Source organism: Perognathus longimembris, chromosome 6 (assembly GCF_023159225.1).
Source record: "Perognathus longimembris pacificus isolate PPM17 chromosome 6, ASM2315922v1, whole genome shotgun sequence".
In the NCBI taxonomy this organism is placed as follows: Eukaryota; Metazoa; Chordata; class Mammalia; order Rodentia; family Heteromyidae; genus Perognathus; species Perognathus longimembris.
Window position 1 is genome coordinate 24581905 of NC_063166.1, and position 20199 is coordinate 24602103.

The following is a 20199-nucleotide window of genomic DNA, read 5'->3' on the forward strand; positions in this document are numbered from 1 at the left end:
AATTACTAGCTTATTACATGTAGAAGGATCATTGATAACTAGCTTTCAAAACTGCAGGAGGCAGAGATAGGAGGATTACAGTCCTATGCTGGCCTAACAAAAGTGCAAGACCCTGTCTGAAACATAAATGCATATTAAAATGGCTGGGACTTGACTCAAGTGGTAGCACACCTGCCTAGCAAGTGCCAGCAAGGTCCTGAGCTTAAACACCAATAACAAAGGAGTTGGCAAAATCAGACTCCCACAAGAATCAAACTGTTAAAAAGCTGAAGTGCATTCAGCCTAATCTAATGGCAACAATAAAACTTCGCCTTGGAGTTTGCACACCCTACACACCACTTTGCTCACACATCCCTGCTTCCAGGAATCTCCTTTGTTGGCGACCACAAAAAACCAGAACTGTATATTGTTACCTAAGACTTCTTGCTTGCCACTGCTCCAAACTGCTGTCTTTCCTCTGCCTAGTAACTACTATGCAGAGACTCACAGCCATCCCTGTGCTTATGCAGTGCCTCCTGCTCACTTACTGTGAACTCCTCAGGGCCCCAGTTACTTTCACCTGACACCTTAGCCCAGAACCCAACCCACAGAGAATGGGCAGTTATTGAGAGAGGATTCTGGACTTGACCTGCATTGGTTATTTTCCAACACAGACTGGTTTGCGTACCTAAAGCTTGACTTTGTGATGGACTGTGCATGTCAGTCGTCTATGTCCCAATAGTGTCCATCCCCATCCCCCCTACCCCTAGCTCTCCAAACCCCATACATCCTCCAGGATCCTGTGAACATCTTCCCTGGGAACCCAGCCCTTACTGACTCTGTAAATGCTCATTAGCTTACAACCTTAAGCCAAGTCCCCTTTTAAGTTGAACCAAAACCATGTAAACATATAGGTACCTTCCTCATGGAGCCTTCTTTGTCTTCTGGCTCATTCTGAGTCATTCCAGCCATACATGATAATCGCTGCCATCCAGTGAGCTTGTACAAGGGGGGAGGAGGGGTGTCGCCTGCAAAGCCTGCCTCAAGGCTGACCACTCAATGGCTATTTGGTCCTGGTTGGGGGTCCATGTCTTGTTTTAACAGATTTTCTATACAGCTAATACTCAGTAAGATATTTTAAATGTTGAATGGACTTTGAGATTTCTCACTGGCTTGCACTCAGCCTCTATCTATGGTAAGTGCCATTACAGCAAGTTCAGGAGACTCTTTTGGCCTGGGAGAAGTTTCTAAATGAAGTCCTTACAGTGTGTGTGTGTGTGTGTGTGTGTGTGTGTGTGTGTGTGTGTGTGTGTGTGTGTGTCATTAAATAGAGTCGGAATAAATTGTTTCCCTGCATTTCCTTCCTTTCCCTCTGTCTACCTCTGCTCCCACAGGTCAGCGTTGAGGTTTTGGTAGAGTATCCCTTCTTCGTGTTTGGTCAAGGCTGGTCATCCTGCTGTCCAGAGCGAACGAGCCAGCTCTTCGATTTACCATGTTCCAAACTCTCCGTTGGGGACGTCTGCATCTCGCTCACCCTCAAGAACCTGAAGAATGGCTCTGTTAAAAAGAGCCAGCCCGTGGATCCTGCCAGCGTCCTGCTGAAACACGCCAAGCCCGACAGCCTGATGGGCAGTAGACACAGGTATGCCGAGCAGGAAAATGGAATTAATCCGGGAAGTACCCAGCTACTCTCTGAGAATGGGGAACTGAAGTTTCCAGAGAGAACAGGATTGCCTGCAGCATCCTTCCTCACCAAAACAGAACCCAGCAAGCCCACGGCCACGAGGAAGAGGAGGTGGTCAGCACCCGAGACCCGCAAACTGGAGAAGTCAGAAGATGAGCCACCTTTGACTCTTCCCAAGCCTTCTCTAATTCCTCAGGAGGTTAAGATCTGCATCGAAGGCCGCTCCAACGTGGGCAAGTAGAGGCCAGGGCCAGCCAAGGAGGCATGGCTCCCCTCTCCATTTGTATCCAGATTACTGTATTGTAGGTTAAATAACACAGTATTTCCATGTTACTCTCTTCCTTTAGGTTTCTGTTCTAAACTTGTCATTAGAGTTACAGCAGGTGTGCTTGCAGGAGGCCGGTGCCTATGGTTCGTTTGCAGTGTCTGTGGGGAGGAGGCGGGTGGAGGGTGGGTCAGAGCAGAGCAGTGGCCACCAAGCTGGCATCCGGAGTGGCGTTGCGTGTGTGACGTCACCAGTGCCTGCCTTCTCTGCAGCACCACAGCGTCCTCCTATGGGCGTCACCTCCCACGCATCTCCAGAGCAAGTTGAGTGGGAAGACACCTGCAGGGGCTTGGTGGGTGGGTGTCCCTTCGGGGGTGCACGGATGCCACGGGCAGTAAGTAAGGGTCTCTCTTTTTTCTCTGCCTCCCTCTCAGGATGGGGATTGGGGGAGGTCCAGAGCACTGTCCCCAGCCCCTGGGGTTCCCATTGTATAAAATCAACACCAGGAACCCAGCTCCAGGGCATGGAGGGAAAGTGGCATCAGATGGCAGATGGAAAGCTAGCCGGTTCAAAGAACATTTTTCTCTCCAACACATTTTACAATAAAAGCAACTTTTAATCATCCTATAGATATATATATTTCCCCCTATGGGGCCTGACTGCACTGATACATATAAATATATATATATTTTTTAAGAGCAACTGCCACACGTGGGATCTTGTTTCTGCGTTACTAGTCCAGTGATGAGCAGGAGCGAGGAAGGCCTTGGTCCGGTCACTGGGAGTTGGGGTGGGTAGGAGTTGGGGTTGGGGGGAATGGATGGAAACACCCACGCTGATTTCTGTGCAGTGTTATTTAGACAACCAATCAGGTTATTGTATCCACTTTGTTCCCAAGAGACAGGGGCAAGCTGCCTTTCAGAGAGACCGAGGGGAGCTCTCTGAGTTGAGTTTGCGAAAAATCTTTTTGTCTTTGAACTCTAGTACTGTTTCTAAGTTTATGACTGTGGGCAACTGGGGTGCCACGTTTTTTCAGATTCCAGTGTAACATGAGGAAATTAGATTCTGAAGATGCGCATCTATTACTATTCTCTAAGCACTTAACGATGCCGTGCACATTTATGACCACGCATCTTGGTCTGTCATTTCAACGAGTACTGTATCTCACTTTAAACTCTTTGGGAAGAGAAAAAAATCAAAAGGAAAAAAAAAAAACCTAAGTTGCTTTCTTTCAACACTGTAACTACATTTCAGCTGTTTGGAGTTGCTTACGAGCAAGCTATTGAAAGTTTTCCATGTGGCTTAAAGGGATGAACGTGAATCATGAACTAGAATGTGACAATAAATGACCACCACGTTACTACCTGACAGGAGGCACTTGTCACTTTTGATGTTGGAGAAAGTGAAAGGCATAATGCAGAGTTTGGCAGAGAAACAGAGAGAGAAAAAAGGCGTGGAGAAAAGAATTCTCTTTTTTCTTTTTTTCTGTCCAGTGTTTTTTAAGATGAACTTTTTAAAGAATCTTGCGATTTGCACATCTTGAGTTTATAATTTGTGTGATATTCCTGCAGTTTTTAATCCAATGATATTTGTGGGAAAGGTTGGGAGGAGTGAGCGAGCTTAAATAAATGTAGCAAACTTATTTTCTAACCTGCCTAAACTCTAGGCCATTTTATAAGGTTATATTTCTTTCAGAATTCATTTGGGTCTTTCATGCAAAGCCAGTTCTTAGCAGGACAACTCCAACAATTTTTCTTCAGATTCCTTGATGTGAGCGAGTGTTTCTTTTCTTTTTTGAAAAAAAATACAATTGTTTTATTATTGTTATTCATGTTATTTTCAGAATGACCTTTTTCTTTTCCTCTTTTTTTAATTTGGAAACAAATCAACATTGAATGTTTGGTACAAACCCAGAAAGTATATTTCATAAAGTTGAAAGCTTTCATTCCCAGAGAACTGAAATATCATTTGTGGGTTTTGAGTGTATCTTTAAAGTGCTTTAAAAAAAAGTTTTCTGAGTAGGGAGAAGTTTTGGAATATTCTTACTTGGATGGCTACAACTAACCTAAATAAAAACTTACTTTGATTTCTCTTTTACCATTGGAAATAGTACTTCTTCTATTTTACAATGTAAAAAAAAAATCCAAATAGCATAGCAACCTACATTGGCTATGTAGTATTCATTTACATTGAGTGCTCATCAGGACTAATGATTTTTGTAAACCATTTTCTGGGTGTACCAAAAACATCTGAGATAGGCTCCTCTTTCATGTGGCTTGAATCCATTCCCTTCTCAGCAAGCTACCAGAGCTGAGTGGGTTCATTCTTAGGGTCACACTGCTCATTTAGTGCTGTGTTGTTTTGTTTTAATGTTTCTGTCCGGAGAACTTGCTTAATCTTCCATATATTCTGCTCAGGGCACTTGCAGTTATTAGGTTTTGTTTTCCACTCCCCCCATCCCCTTTTTGGTTGTTATTTTGTTTTTAACTTTTGATGGCAAAAGGAATAGGCTGCCACACAGATTTCAACAATACCACTATTTATAACAGCTTGGGCGGGCTCAGAATAACACACACCACCTTCTGGCTTCAGTATTGAACTGATGATCTACTAAAACCAACACTAAAATGGGTGGGAGTGAGGGGAACACATAGTTTCAGAGCAATAGGAAAATCATCATTTTTTTTTGTGGTTCAGGTATAGGAATTATAAAATCATTGGTTGTTTGGAAACATTTGTCCCATTTCATTCTCTTGCTTTTGTTGTTGTGTTTTTTTTTAAGCACATGCAAGTCTGTGCCAATAGAGTATAAACAGTGTGCTATATAGGTATATAAGTAAAGCTCACAATCCGACTGGTGTTTTCCATGTCCTGTCCATTCTGCTTGTGCTGGCCAGAAGGACTGGTGGAAAGGAGCCAGGAGTTGTGTGGGGTTGGGGGAGCACATCTTACCTTTCCTCCCAGCTCTGGATGCTGACTGCTGGGGTGGGAAGCAATAGGAGTTTGAGTTGTCTGCAGGCACATTACAAGAGCAGCAAAGGAGACCTGAAAGAAGAGCCACAGAGGCTCCCAAAATAGTGAATGCAGAGTGTGAAACCAGGAAAGGAGGCAGATGGATTTCTGACACACTCTGGAGCAATGTAGGCTGCAAGCAACCCATGTTCTGTGGCCTTTTTCTGCAAGTGGGCAGGCATCTCGGGGGAGGGGGGAATGGTCTGTGTCCTTAAGACTCGGAGCCCTGAGTTTCTGAGTGTGGGCAGCAGGAGTGGCCTGTGTGTGCATGTGTTCTAAGCATGCAGCCAATGGTGGTGGAGAGGACAACCACCAACCACGGCCACCCCCTTGTGTGGCAGCTTTTGCTTCAGATCAGAAGAACACACAGAGGGCAGCCGGCTCCACTTGTTGGTGTACATCGTCCAGCCCCGAGACTGGGGGAAGCTGTGGTCACCACCTCTGAGGATGACAGGGGTAGAATTTCTTCGGTGCTGCTCTGTTCTGCGTTGGATGAGCAGCCACGTGCCTCTGTACTGTCTTCATTGCAATATTTTGCAACAACTGTCTTTTGTTCCTCTCTCTTTCCTGTTTTCCATTTTTTTAAACTAATAACAGCAGGCCTTTTGCGTTTACAATGGAACAATCACCAAGAAATTAGTCAGGGCGAAAAAAAAAAGAAAATACAATAATATTATTCATAAGAAACCAACAAACAAGAACCTCTCTTGATAGGGAATTTCTCAATATATCAAATGACTGTTCCTTTGAATGTTTCACTTGAGAGTTATTTTTCGGTTTGTCTGGTCCACCTTGGGGACAGGGGGGAGAGGGAGGGACACAGAGATGGATGCCACTTACCTCAAATCTTTTCAAAGTGGAAATCCAGATTGTATTTTCCTTTGGACTTTGAGGATCATTTTCTATGTTGGTCCAATTTTGCTTTTGCCCCCTTCCCTCCCCAACTCACCCAGTTTGGTTTGGGATGACTGGAGTGGGTGGTGGTTGATCCATTGAATACCTGGATTGTGACCCTGTGTGTTTTGTCAGGTGAGTGTGTTGGGTTTGCCTCCTCCCTTCTGCCCCCCCCACCTCACTCCCGGAAATGGCAGCATCCCTCCTCCTCCCCCTGCAAGGAACTCCGCGGAAACCTTCACACCTCTTACTCAGGGATGGGCTGGTGTGTTTGGAACACTGATGCGTCCAGCTGCAGCACTTTGACTGCTCTGGAGTAGGGTTGTACAACTTTAAAGGAATGTTTGGATTTCCTGCATTGTGTGGATTACTTCCTTAGCTACTGCATAGGTTGCAATATAACACTGCATGTTCCAGACCCACAGTAGCTCTTCATCATCAGAGAATCCACCTTTGCACCTAGTTTGATCTTTTCTGAACTATGTTGCCAAAACATATTTTTGTTGTTGGTGTAGTTTTGGATCTTTTGTTTTCTGTTGTTTTAAGGAAACAATAGATAATCCCCCTTTGAACATCTTATGACTACTAAGGAAACCTGTTTGGTCCAGGCTTCTGAAGACACTAATGCCATGCTATTTTCGACTTGGGTGAGGAAGCAGAGCTCTTGGGACAGGCAGCAAACCAGGCTTTTTGAGCTGTGTTGTCATGGCGACTGTTTACTGAGCCAGGAGCAGTTCAACAAACTTGTCTGTTCTCTCCTGAAACCCAGTGAACTCCCAATCTCCTAGCCACCCTTGATGATTCCAGGTTTAAAACAACAACAAAATAAAACAGGGCTGGCAGTCTCCATAGCCTGGTGGTTTCTCTTTGGTGGTTAATAATAATAATAATAATAATTTAAAAAAAGAATGCTACTTTTTGTTGTTTTGCAAAGTGAAGTGGAGGCCTTTGCTTCCACATTTGTGTTTTATAACCCAGAATTTCTGAGATAGAGACTTTAAGAACACAAGTAATAACTATACAGAGAATATACTTTTTTATAAAGTACATGCATATGCTATATTGTCTTGGGTTGGTTTCCTCTCTTTTCCATGGGCAGTGTTGTGTTTCTGTTGATAGGGAAAACTCCAAAACAACTTGCACAACCCTACTTCGGAGCTGAGATTTCTTTTACATAGATGACCTCGCTTAACTATTGTTACCTTACTGATAGGGTCTTTCCTCGTAGCACTATATACCTTGTGGGAAGTTCTTTTTGTTTTCTTTCATGTACACCTAATTTGAGAAGCTGAAGAAAAAAAATTGAAGCACTCACTTTGAGGAGTACAGGTAATGTTTTTCTTTTTTAAAAAAAAATTGCACAAAAGAAAAATGAATGTCAATGATTCAGTGTTTGAAAGAGACAGATATGTCAAACAATGCGTTTCATACTTCGTAAAAGACAAAGCAGAAGGATTGAAAGTTACATGTTTTTGTTCCCCCTTCTATTTTCCTTTTTGTTTTGTATATAGAAATTTGTCATGTCTAGATGACCAGATTTGTATGGCCTGGAAGAATTATTACGTAAAAGGCTCTGAAAACTATTCCTATGCTTACCTGAGGTTTGTTACTCAGAGTCCTTGTATGAGGGGAGGGGAATTCTGCATTCTGCTATTTGAAGAATAAGTTCATTTGTAGGCTGAAAATACTTTTTGAAGCTCCCTTTTTAGTCTAAACTCTTAAGCCATTGCATCTTTCTTTTCTTCAGAGAATATGTTTTAGCATTTTTTAGCACTTCCTGTTCCTGTGAACCCAAAGAATATTAATCCTGAACATGAAGTGTTTCTAAAAGGGATCCTAGCTACCAAGAAAACAGGACTCATTGTGGGGACAAAATTATTAATCTTCCTTTCCGCCCCCTCTCCTTACACACACACCTCATTTAAATGGGGGAGGGGGTGTGAAACATGAATTGCAATTGCAATGCCTCATCTTTAGTTTTATTTGGATTTTTTTCTTCTTTTCCCAGAGGCCAAAATAAATGTGGAGCAATTTCTCAATAGTTATATTCCTGTCCAAAAAATTGATAAAAAAGAAGCTGAACAGTGCCACTGGACAGCTGTGGGTCTACTGAACACACCCCACTCTTTGAAGAGTTCTTAAATTCAGAATCGCATCCCCTCCCTTCTTGTCCAGTGAACATAACCTGGTAGCTAATAATGCACCTGTATAAGAGAGAGGGAACATCAGATTTCGGTTTTTCCTCTCTTCACCTCCATGGCTTGTAAACAAATGGTTCAACTGTATTAAAATGAAGTACATTTGGCCAATAGGAAGTATCTATACAATAACTGTCTCTAAGAATTCCCATCACTTTTCTTATCTGAAAGGACTTTAGTCTTCCACTGCAGATCCATCAGAGGCTTTCTCTCCCTTTAGTTTATTTGCTGTCTGGATGGCCAATGAGCCTGTCCCACTTTCCGTGACCAGTCTGAATGCCTGCGTAGGAAGCACTGTTTACAATAGTCCTTACCAAGAAAACAAACATACTGTCCTCTGGAATACCAAGTCGTGGTGACACTGGCTTTAGAGTTGTTGTCTCTAAAGATCAGTACCAAGAAGGTTGGTGCATAGGTTTTTGTTTTGTTTATTTTTCCCCCTGCTTGGTTCTTACATGAACCATCTACTCATTAAGTTATTCTCTGGTCCAGGAGTGGGGTAAACTCTTTGTCAGTGAATCTTGAATTTGATACCTGTGCATCCAGTTCTGTGAATTCTGCCCTCTTTGGTTGGGTTTCTTCTTCCTCCCCAGCCTGCACTGGTAAAGTGTCAACCCAGGTAGTATCAACTGAAAGGGTTCAGTAGAGTCCTATCAGTATATGTGGTGGCCTTCGGACAAGATGGAGTCCCCAATTTTAATCAGTGGGGTGCTGGCCCTAAAGCATCTGAGGTTTATGCCTCTCGATGTCTTAATACCAGATGACCCACCAAACTTCTGATCGTATGCCTCCCATAGACCAAGGGAGAACAGCTATAAAAGTTGAGCTGAGGGCACTACTGGCATGGAGAACTAGGGAAGGAATGATGTTCTTGCACCTTATTGAAAAGAAAAAAAAATTTAAGTGCATACATAGTTAAGAGCTTTTATTGTGACAGGAGAACCTTTTTTTTCCCCATATGCGTGCATACTCTCTGTAATTCCAGTGTAAAATATTGTACTTGCACTAGCTTTTTTAAAAACAAATATTAAAAAAATGGAAGAATTCATATTCTATTTTCTAATCGTGGTGTGTCTATTTGTAGGATACACTCGAGTCTGTTTATTGAATTTTATGGTCCCTTTCTTTGATGGTGCTTGCAGGTTTTCTAGGTAGAAATTATTTCATTATTATAATAAAACAATGTTTGATTCAAAATTTGAACAAAATTGTTTTAAATAAATTGTCTGTATACCAGTACAAGTTTATTGTTTCAGTATACTCGTACTAATAAAATAACAGTGCCAATTGCGAAGGTCTCCTTCCCTTCTTTTGGATTGATGGTGCCACTTTTTCTCCTGATCTCTGGTGCAATCGCGTGCAGAGGCTATCAGTGGGAGAGACAGGAGGCATTTGTTGCTTTGCTCATTTGGGAGGGTTGGGAGTAAAGTGGGATATATGCTTGTGATGGGTTTCTGAAGACAAAATGGCTCAGGTCTCCATCTGCTGTCCTGGTTTGTTTATTTCGTGTTTGTGTTTCCAGTCTGCTGAATAGGTTGTGTCCAAGTGAATTCTCTTTTTAAAAATTTGGAAGCTTCATGGAGTCGCATGGACTTATGGCTTTATTTGTAAACTGGTTAGTGATTTGAATGTGGGGAGAGAGTGGACATTCCCTCACTGAGAAGGGGTCTTCTGGTACAAGGTATGAGCCTCCTGCTTTATTAAAGAGTGCCGCAGGGAAGTTTGCAAAGGGCTCCATCGAGTCTTGGAAAGATGTGGCTTAGCAGTTACACAAAACTCCTCAAGAGAGGAGAACTGAGGTCCTGAGTTTGTCTTAGAAAGTAAATGAATGGGCATCAAGCCCAGTGGTGACAGGGTGAACCTCAAGTACCAGACTAGAAGGGTCATTCAGTGACATGCTAGCATGGTATGGGCAAACCTGGTTTAAGCCTGCTGACTCTGTCCTGTTTGCTTTCATTAGATGCTAACGGATCTCACAACTTTGGAGTCAAATGGCTGGGATACCTCCATGGGAACTGGCTAGGGAAAATCCATAGTTCCACCAAGCAGCAGTGAGGCCAAGCTTGAAAACATCAGAAGCCTTACCTCAGCCAGTGAGTGGATATCAGGGCTGCCTGCCTGATCTCCATCCCTGTTCAATGTCTGGACGGAGGATGCTCTGATGGTGGGAGATGAGGAGTGGTGGGCAGTGGTGGTGGTGGTGAGGGGGGTGGTGGAAATGGACACAAGATCCTTGCAGCCTGTTCCCATGGGGCAGAGATAACCAGGTAAGCCAAGGGCATTGGAACGTTAGTTCTTCCTCTTCTTGTGAAGCCTCTTCCTTGGTGTGAATCTGGGCATTCAGCTTTGCAACAACTCAATCTTTACCTCCTTAGAAACTAGCCTGTAAGGGATCTGCCTCTGGTGATACAGCCAGTGTGTAAAATCCTTGCATGAAACGAGTAAAGCAGCACATGTCACTACAAGGGTGTCACCTTCCTTGGCCATGCACAGGAACCAGAACTGGGGAAGGGAACGCGGGTGGCATCTGGCTGCAACAGAGGACTAGAAAACAGGGTGCTAAAAGATGACATTGGTCCACTTTAGTAGATTTATACTTTACTTCTCTCCTATATTTTATAAGATTCTCATAAGAACCAACACACTTTGGGACTTGACTGAGGAACACAACATGTGTAGGGAGGGGAGAAGCTGACCCCTGGCACAGACAAGCGGAGGAAACACCCCAGGTCCTGCTCTGCATGGAACAACCCCTTCACTCACACAGATGTCCAAAGTACAGCCATTCATATTTTGAAAGGTACAAGAGCAAATCCCCATGGGTTGTGGGTGGGAAGGGGAAAAGAGAAAGGAATATTACATTGGAGTGAAAACAACTTGGGTTTGCAAATGTGTTCCTACAAGTCTAGAAATGGACCTGTATCTCCTCCACATGATCAGTGGAAGGTCCTGGTGGCATCTGTCACTGGATGCCCAGGCAATGAGTTTGTGCAGACTCAGCTGCTCCACACAGCCTGCTCCGTTCATGGGGGGAAACAACAAAAACGAATGGATGTACCTTAAGTAAAACCGCCTGAGCTGCAGGGAACTTTCCAGGCCTACTACAGAGGCAATACTTCTTCAGCTTGAGTGGCAGCCCTTGAGGACTGCTGTAGAACCACAGCCGCAGGCGTGGGTCCTTTCTCAAGACAAGTCACTACTGCCAGCCAATTAGTGGAGCATTCTACAGAACGATGTGGTCCTCCCTGGCAAGCATTAATCACCTCACCCCATCAAGGGAACAGCTCTTACATTTGAAGCTGATGCCTTTTAGGATACCACTGAGCAGAGAGCATTTGCTGAGTTGCAGCTGGACTCAACCTGCTAATTGCTTCCCAGATAGCCTTGTGCAACTTCAAAACACTGTATAACCTCTGTGAGAGGGGCCAACCTGACAGGATGGGAACAGAGAAAGGTAGAAGAAAAAGGACAAACACAAGCTAGGTCTAGCTTGCCAGCTGCAGTTCCAAACAAGTAGAGATGACTTACCCAGAAAGGCACATGCCCTGAAGGTTCAGGAAGATACCAGCCTGAGCCACAACCATCTTAGGCACAGTGGCCAGGAAAACCATTCTCCATGTTCCTCTATCCTGCCAACTGCTCTTGTTCCTTTCTGGCCAGAAAAAGCTGAAGGCAGTGGGTGCAGTGCTGTGGCTCTGAACCTCAGTAACAACCCCCCCCCGGGGGGGGGGGTGCATCATGTACCAATAGTACCACACACCTGGCAAGGTAGCAGCAAAATCTCCAGTGCATCTATGCAACCAGTACAAGCCCTGGCAGTCAACTCTCAAGACAACAGCAGTAGATTAAAGTGAAACCATTTCACTAGAAAATGAAGGCAAGGTCAGGAAATGAACAGAGTACAAAGTTGGGTTGAACAGCGAGGCGCTGACCGCTGGCCCCCTCAGTCCCTGGCCTCTAGGCCCCAAGAAGGCACTAGAAGAGCCCCATGGCCCCCAGGTGGCAGGAGAGGGAGGAAGGGCGCAGCATTCCATCAGCTCCACTCAGCAGCAGCAGCCACGGGGCTGGTGAACAGACCGGGAAGGACATGGAAAAAGCGGCATGTGAGGCAGCTTCCTGCAGTCGAGTTAACTGAACACGGTGTTGTGCTGTTGGGTTACCCGGATGAACGTTGCCCTCCTACTGAGCTCTTTGAGCTTGGCGGCCCCCACGTAGGTGCAGGTCGACCTCAGTCCCCCGAGGATGTCCAGGATTGTGTTGGCCACATCGCCTTTGTAAGGCACTTCCACGGTCTTACCCTCAGAGGCTCTGAAAGGAAAACAGAAATCGCATTTGTTTTTCCTGGAAAAAAAAAAACTCAAATAGAATTACTCCCAGATGTAGCTTTTTTTTCCAGTCCTCTACCCATCTCCTACCAAGTAGGCCTTCCAGCGAGAGATGTCTTGATGGATTTATAGATGTATCACAAAGAAGCTCATCTCCCATCCCTGCCTCCGCTCAGCCCCACCTGTGGAAAACCAACCTCCAGATCCCCTGTGAGAAAAAAGACGTTACCGGTGACCACAGACGTTACCGGTGACCACCCAGTACACCCCATACACTAACAGAAAACCCAGAGCTTTGCTCTCTTAAGTGGTAGCCATACACTGGGACCCTGATGGTCTTCAAATTGAGCCACCAGCATGAGGAGGATACAGAATGGGCATTTGGGGCCCTCTGGGGGTATCCAGAAAGCTTCACACCAGAGGTACAAGGGCTGAACTCCACCAGCCTAGACATCAGCCCAGGGTGTCCCATGCCCTAAGGCATAGGGGTAGAGGAGTTCCCAGCAAGGAGATGCTATTAAGCACAGCCACGAACTGAGTTAATATGGGGTCTTCAGGGCCTGGGAGGGCATCATTCACAATTTTCAAATGAGTCTAGAAAATCAGATGTGGCATACAGCATATTAAGCAATCTCTTAACTGTCCCCATCTGGGACTCCCTGTGCCTGCCTCAACTGGAAAAATAGTGTCTCTTGATGAGAAACACCTGGCCAAGAATTTCAAACGGGTTTTAAAGTTTTATTTGCTGAATATCGAAGGCTCCCCTTTGGAGCCTTTTACCTCCTGGATAAAATCTAGCTGCTTAAGCCAAGGGCGGGGTAAAGGGCTGGCCTAGAAGCTTCTATAGATCTGTGAAAGTTCAGTGCTTGGCCCTCTGACCACAGAGAGACTCAAGTGTCCACAATGGCTGCCATTTCATTCTCTTCAGACACCCCACAGCTTCGCAGGGCTTGCTGTAAATGACCAGACGCAGAGACCTCGTTGCTAACTGGTGATGTCACCTTTTACTCAGCTGACACGGAAGTCTGCTTGTTAGCAAAATGAAAGTACCTGGACATTTGCCTTCTGGGGAGAGCATAAGAACACAGTGGTCAGCAAGAATGGTGCCAGACTTAAATGAATGTCAAAGGAGAGACTAAGTCTCAGTTCGAGACTGGTTGAGGCTACAGGGTTGCTAGGGCGACCTGAGGACTCTGGCACTTTCCCTCCAGAACTGATGGTTCCTGATGCTTTTCTGGGAGGTCTCAGACCTACTGCAATCCTCCAATGGCTGTCTTCTGGGTTCCTGTGGCCTGTGTGAGCTACAGCTTGCCTTGCCTTTCCCTATCCACAACAGCTAGGGGGCGAAATCAAATTGTCCTGGAGGCAAAGCGTCATGTAAGTGCTCAACTGCACAGCTCCACTTCTTCATCTGGGGACAGAATCCAATGCCCGGGGCCTCAGATGGGGGAAAAGTTGGAAGGGCAAGAACACAAGGAGGCAGAAGCCCCCATCATTTACCCTGGGGAGAAAGGACCTCTGAGGCTACCGGGAAAGGAATGTGTTCAGCTTCTGATTAATACTTGTTGGGGATTCAGCTTGGCCTTGAAGGGGGAAGGGCAATGAGAGTGCTCCCAAGATGCTGCCCTTCCCCCAGCCCTGGGGCAATGTTGAAGTAAGCCATACCTATCTCCTTCTGGGTCCGGAACCAGAAGGGGTAGCTTTGAGACCGTCCCCCCTCCTTCTGGCTTCAACCGGAAGAGAAGCCCCGGCCCCTGGGGGCGAGCACATGTTGTCATCATGGCGGCTGGAGACCAGAGGCCCGGTCCTTGGGGTGCTGTGGTCTCCGCCCATAGAGGAAGTTCCGTGACATCACCGTAATGGACAGTCCATTAGCCAATCGTTAATAGCCCCTTTCCTCGTCATCTCTGCTGGTATAAATTGTTATCCCCTCCCTTGAATAAACCAGAACATCCTTTGAGAGTTCTCTGGGACACCCATGCACCCATGTCTTCTTTGGCGGATATGGGGGCGGTCTCGCAACCACGCGCCAACTGAGGCTACCCATGGCCTCCGCTCCCACAGTTAATTCCCTACTGGCCAGGGGGATGTGAGAGAGTGGCAGAGGACCACACACAGAAGAGGCAGAGAAGCCCAGGACCCCCACGTGGATGGGGGGTAGAGCAAAGCCCGGCAAATACTGATATGTCACATCTCCTGCTACCCTGCCTTCCTCCCCTGCCCCTCCTGTCATGCCTGTTCATGGAGAGTCAGAATGAAAATTGAACTCACCATACCAAAGAACAGAAACCTGGTAGAACATTCTGACCACCTGCCTTCCGTAGCTCCTGGTGGAATCATGTACTTGGCCTCTTTTCCTGATGCACCTAGACATGAAGCCCCCAAGGGAGCCTCTGGCTATGGAACAACTGGTAGGAAGTAGGGGGTGTCAACCAGGGAGCGCTGGGGGTTTCCATTACCAGGGTGGAGACAGAAGCTACAAACAGCAGTGAAAGCAGAGGCTTCCAGAAGAAGCCCCAGCCAGTCTTCATCGCTGCCTCGGGAGGAACTCTGTTCTGCCAAGGAGCTCCTAGAACAGGGGATCAGGAAAGGCCAGGAGACCACGGGGGTCATGGAGACAAATGTAGCAGCAGACCTGAGCACTTGGGCAGTCACTCAGGTGACTATGCTGCCCAACAGCTGTCAGGGCCTGGGGACATGGCAAGGCCTGAAGGAGCTGCAGAGGGAACAGCACAGCATTCTTTATCCATTTTTCAACCTAAGTCCCATAGCCTGACCCCCACTCAGGCCTGAGAGGTCGGAGAGGAGGGAGGGGGAGCAGGAAGGGCTCAGCAAGAGCTCTATGTGGATAGGGCAATATTGCCATGCAGACCCAGAAGTCTGGGGTGCCTCACCCCAGAACACACACACTCTCCAACCTGGCTACAGACACAGAAGATGCTAGCTGGGTAAAAGGCAGAGACAAAAAAAAAATGCAAACCAGTTCTCCGAGTACTCAAGCACACACAGAACCATGAGTCAGAGCTGGGAGACATCTGTACACAATGGCCTTACCTGTACTCAGCGACTCCTCCCGCGTGTTTCTTCATGGCCGTGTCGGAGCTCATCCCATAGAACAGCTTGACCTTCTGGCCGTTCCTCTCAATCACTTCCCCAGCACACTCGGTGTGGCCTGAGAACATCCCTCCCAGCATGACAAAGTCTGCTCCAGCTCCTACAAGCCAGGGATGGGGAAAGGAGGATGGCAGGGTCGGAACTCAGGGTAGAGGGAGTCTGGCAAGATCCCACCCTCCTTGTCAGACCCTAGGCCCACGAAAAAGGCTCAGTCTCTCTGCTTGCAGGAGGCATGCAGGGAGGCCACCAAACTGGACACTAGTTCGTGGTTATTTGAACAAGAGGAATCACACACATAGCATCTCGCGAAGTGTGTTGTCTGATCTTATACTCAATGCAGCCCCTCCTCATGATCTCCCCACTGGCATCAGGTCTCTTCCTTCAGCTCTCTGTCACTCACCACAGGACCTCAGAGCAGACCCGCCTCTGCACTAAGGCTGGCGTGGGGAGTGAGACCCTTGGGCAAGCCATGTGAAACTGTCCACAAGCTGAAACACCAGACTCCCAGAGTACATGATCTGTCATCCTAGCTACCACATGACATGACCTGCCCCGGGAACCACAGAAGAGACGGGCAGACTGATGGGCACCATTTGCCCTCGTTCATGGCATATGGTAGATACTCAGTAACCAGCTGTCCAAGCAAAAGGAATACATGGAAGAAAGAAAAAGCCGCCCTTCCTCGGTCTCTTCTTGGTAATTGGGCAGGAGCTCGTTTACTCCTAAGCACAATGTTTGAGTGTGTTCGTGTGCTGATGATATTTAAAGGTGGAGCTTTGGAGTCATTAGGATGAAAAGAGCCCAAGGCGTTGGAGGACGGCTCCCATGCATCGGGTTGCCTTATAGAACAGGAAGGGTGACCAAGACGGCCTATTTTCTCTGTCTCACCATGTGTCATCCTCACCATATTTTAAACAGCAAGAAGGAGCTTACCAGGGACCAAGCTGATGCCAGCACCATGCTCCTGGATTTCCCAACCTCCTGAACCATGAGCCAAATAAATTCCCCATCAATGATCCAGCCTCAGGTGCTTTGTTACAGGAAATAAGCTAAACATTAAGAAATTGCCACAAGCTCTGCTCTTAAATCCTATTGAGGGGGTTCACATTTAAAACAGACTTCCTAGCAGGGACCAGATGTATTAAGTGACTAGAATGAAAGAGGAAAGGAGCAGAACGGGACTCTCAGAAGACGCTAGGCTTCCTGGGTTCTCCTACTAGTTCATCATTTAAATACAAGAAGGTTATTTAAATACAGAAAGGCATATCCCCCCCCCCCCCACCTGCACTCAGGTGAGTGGTACACAGTATAAACCCCCTTGGCAATAGAGAGCCACAGACCTACTCTCTGGGGCCCTAACACTAGTGCTGGTTCCTTGATTCTCTTGCCTAAGAGGATGGACAACAGACCTGCTGATGCCCATAACCCCAGGGAAGTCTGCAGCAGGAACACAGAGCCCAGATGCAAATGAAGACAAGTGGGTCCTGGTTAGTGATTTCTGATACTCATTTCCTTTCCTAAGCAATTCTTTCCCTGATGAGGTCCCCTCCCTCCAAGAGCCTCCTTACAGCCCTGCACTTACAGGAATGGAAGAAGAGGGAGGGAGACCGCCAGGCACCTCTTTATTGGCCAGTTGCTTTGACGTGCTCAGCTCTTGGTCTGTGTGTGCCACACACAGGTGGGAAGCATTAGAAGGGAGCCCCAGGTGGGAACCTATGCAGGTTAAGTAGATTCTGCTTGCACATAGAATGTCCTTGGCTGATGATCCTTGGCGGGATCAGGTGCTAGAGTTCCCAGAGTTCACCAGGCAAGACTGTGGCCTAGTCATTTGTCTTGAGATCCCAGTCCTCTCCATCATAAAATGGAGAAGCTAGCCAGGTGCTGGTGGTTCGCACCTGTAATCCTAGCTACTTGGGAGGCTGAGATCTGAGGATTGCAGTTCAAAGCCCGCCCAGGCAGGAAAGTCCATGAGACTGATCTCCAATTAATCACCAGAAACCTGGAAGTGGAGCTCAAAGTGGTAGAATGCTAGCCTTGAGCAGAAGACCTCAGGGGTGGCACTGCGGCCCTGAGTTCAAGCCCCACGATTGACACACACACAAAGTTGGAAAACTGAAACACAGTGGGTCTGTATATACCCTTCCACACTAAATTCTATGGTTTGATTGGGGTTCTGTCCCATTTGTATGACTGGGCTGCTAAAAAGATCTTGTGACAGATTATGTTCTCCTGTCTCTCTCAGAGTGCTTGTTAAGAAAACAAAAACGATTAAAAAAAAAAGTTTCCTATCACAAGAAAAAAAAATCACTGGCATCAGAAAAGGATGAGAACAAAGAGCCTGGTCTCTGCCCCAGATAAGCACAGCCCCAACTCACCAGCATAAAGCCTCCATCCTAGCAGGGGGCTCTGACTTGTGAATGGTGTGCTGTTGTTCCAGTGCCCTTGCAGTGAGGTGCCGGACTACAGTGAGCACTGCTGCCCCCTAGTGGGAAGCAAGCTCCTAATCTCGAGCAAGAAAACCAGAGCAGGGAACTCCTGGCCTTCAGATTTCTCCGGATGGAGCCAGAAGAGCATCCTGTGGCATCTCCACATTAGAGCTGGCATTGGCCTCGGCCACAGTCTTCCTGAGCTCTTTCCCAGTAAAGAAGTCGCTCCTGGCACTCAGGATGTCTGTCATCCAAGAGCTATCTCCCTTCCACAGACCTTGGCCAAGGGGGAATGCAGGTCATGGAGAGTTAACCCTTTAAGACACAGAATTGCCTACTGGTCCCCTTCCTCATTCCATCCATCCTGAACTGCAGGAACTCCCTCCCTCCCTCCCTCATCCTTCTCCTTACCAAAGGCTTTGGCGACATCTCCTGGACATGTGCAGCCACCGTCCTTGGAAAAGAGCAAGAACAGGGTATCAGCATTGATTGGAGCACAGGCTGGTCACATTGTCTCTCCCTGGGAAGATGGTGACTGGGAATTCCCTGCCCCCAGCCAAGGACCTGACCCAAAGAGCCCCTTGCATTCTAGTTTCATTCTCCTGGAAGAGCACCTTCTATGCCTCAAGCCCTATCTGATTTCCTGTGTGTGTCAGAGTGTCCCTCTAGCACAGGCAACCTGTCTAGAGAGGAGGCAGCAGCTGAGCTGTGGAGGGCGGATGGGGCTGAGCACCATCCTGGCTCATTCTGGCCACTCCCTTTTCCCTCTCTGCCAGGTAGGAAATGAGGTTTATTGAGTGTAAAGGGCTGGATAATGTTGAGAGCTGAGGAAAGGATAGTTACTTCATCTTGCAGATACCCCATGTGTGTTCTTTGTATACTGTTTCCTGTTACGTTGGAAGGCTAACATTGTCCCTGATATCATGCTGCCCACCTCCTGCTCAGTCATGGAGGTGGGGACTGGTGCCCTGGGCTGCAGCTTGGTTCACTTGGGGTTCATACCAGCCACACAGTTCTGGGATGTGCAGCTCCTTGTTTCCTCACCAACAAGAGACCCAAGACTCCCAGCTGCTACCTGTCATTCCCAGTGCAGCCTGGACGAAGGCAATAGGGAGATGACAGTATTTTGGACTGGCAGCTAGACATTCAGGGATAGCCAAGGAGCAAGGGGACAGCAACAAAGCCCACAGCTCGGTACGGGTCCCTCTGGAGAGAAGCTCCTGTCCCCAGAAAGTGGAACCAGGTATATTGAGGGGATGAACAGAGAACACTGGCCACCTGTGCTATCTTGGATGGCAGTCTGTAAGAAGAGTCCCACTTACTCTGGAGCTGGGTGTCTACATAGAACTGGGGTGAACCTGGGGTGTTTGGTTTTGGGTTTTCAGCAAAAGAATCTGTGTAGTCCAGGCTGGCTTCAAACTCCAGATCTTCCTGCTCCCATGTGCTGGGATTACAGGCATGCACCACCATGCTGGACTCTGGAAGGAACCTTTTTTTTTTTTTTTTGCAAAAGGTGTTCTATCCCCTAATCTGGGAACGGAGGCCTCTGTGACTCCTGCCTTCTTTTCTAGCAACTTATTAGGCCTGTTACACCAGGAGTCAGAACTCAAAGCCTGCTTTATTGCTTCCTTGGAATTCTGATCAAAGAGAGGCACTGAAGACTTGCTCTTTTGAGTTATAAACCTTCTCTGGCTGGGATTATTTGCTCATATGAGCCCTCTGGTCTTCTGTGCTGTGCTGTGCTGTGCTGTGCTGTGCTCTGCCTCCCCTTAGCTCCACAGGGCCCTGGGCATGGAGGCATGACTGATGAGAGGCCGGATCTCCATATAAGGTATGTGGGCAAAGGCAAGACTCTCATGTGAAGGGCCCTGGGCCCCAGACACCTCTTCACGGTTTACTGGCTCCAGCATACTTGTTTATTTTCTCTTTCAAAAGGACAACCTCCATCTGCCCTTCACTTGCCCTGTGAATTCATTTTCCAGGTGCGTTTGTCTTTTAAAAACAGCGCTACACAACAGGATTCCAAACCATAACCTCAAAGAAATAAGACAAACACAGGTACATATTAAATATATGTCCCTAACAGGCTGACTTTGAAATCATTGTGCTCTCCTGTGCAAAGCTGACAACTACCACAGGCATCTCGTCGGGGCGGGGGGAGGGTGGTGAGGGAAGGGTTCTGAGGCTCCCATGTGATGGTGGACAATGAGAAAGGCCTGACTGGGACTGAAAAGAAACCTGTCTGTCTCCTCTCACGACATGAACCAGAGTTAATATGAGTACATGATGTGCTGTGGAGAAG

At 47.0% G+C, this 20199-nt stretch overlaps 2 protein-coding genes across 13 annotated transcripts in view; one reads left to right on the plus strand and one right to left on the minus strand.

Annotated features, from left to right (window-relative positions):
• The window catches only part of Atxn1 (ataxin 1), a 411842-nt gene extending 402520 nt beyond the window's left edge, over nucleotides 1-9322 (plus strand). For all 12 annotated transcript variants that reach the window (XM_048348421.1, XM_048348427.1, XM_048348425.1 and 9 more), the window contains one exon: nucleotides 1374-9322. In XM_048348421.1, coding sequence (XP_048204378.1) covers nucleotides 1374-1904 — 531 coding nt within the window. In that variant the 3' untranslated portion in view covers nucleotides 1905-9322. The remainder of the gene's footprint in view (nucleotides 1-1373) is intronic.
• A 2551-nt stretch (nucleotides 9323-11873) lies between these two features.
• Nucleotides 11874-20199, minus strand: part of Gmpr (guanosine monophosphate reductase) — a 35129-nt gene continuing 26803 nt past the window's right edge. Inside the window, exons 7-9 of the mRNA XM_048348435.1 lie at nucleotides 18309-18351; nucleotides 15412-15571; nucleotides 11874-12340 (exon numbers count right to left, since the gene is read on the minus strand). Of these exons, the coding sequence (XP_048204392.1) occupies nucleotides 12160-12340; nucleotides 15412-15571; nucleotides 18309-18351 (384 nt within the window). The 3' untranslated portion in view covers nucleotides 11874-12159. The remainder of the gene's footprint in view (nucleotides 12341-15411; nucleotides 15572-18308; nucleotides 18352-20199) is intronic.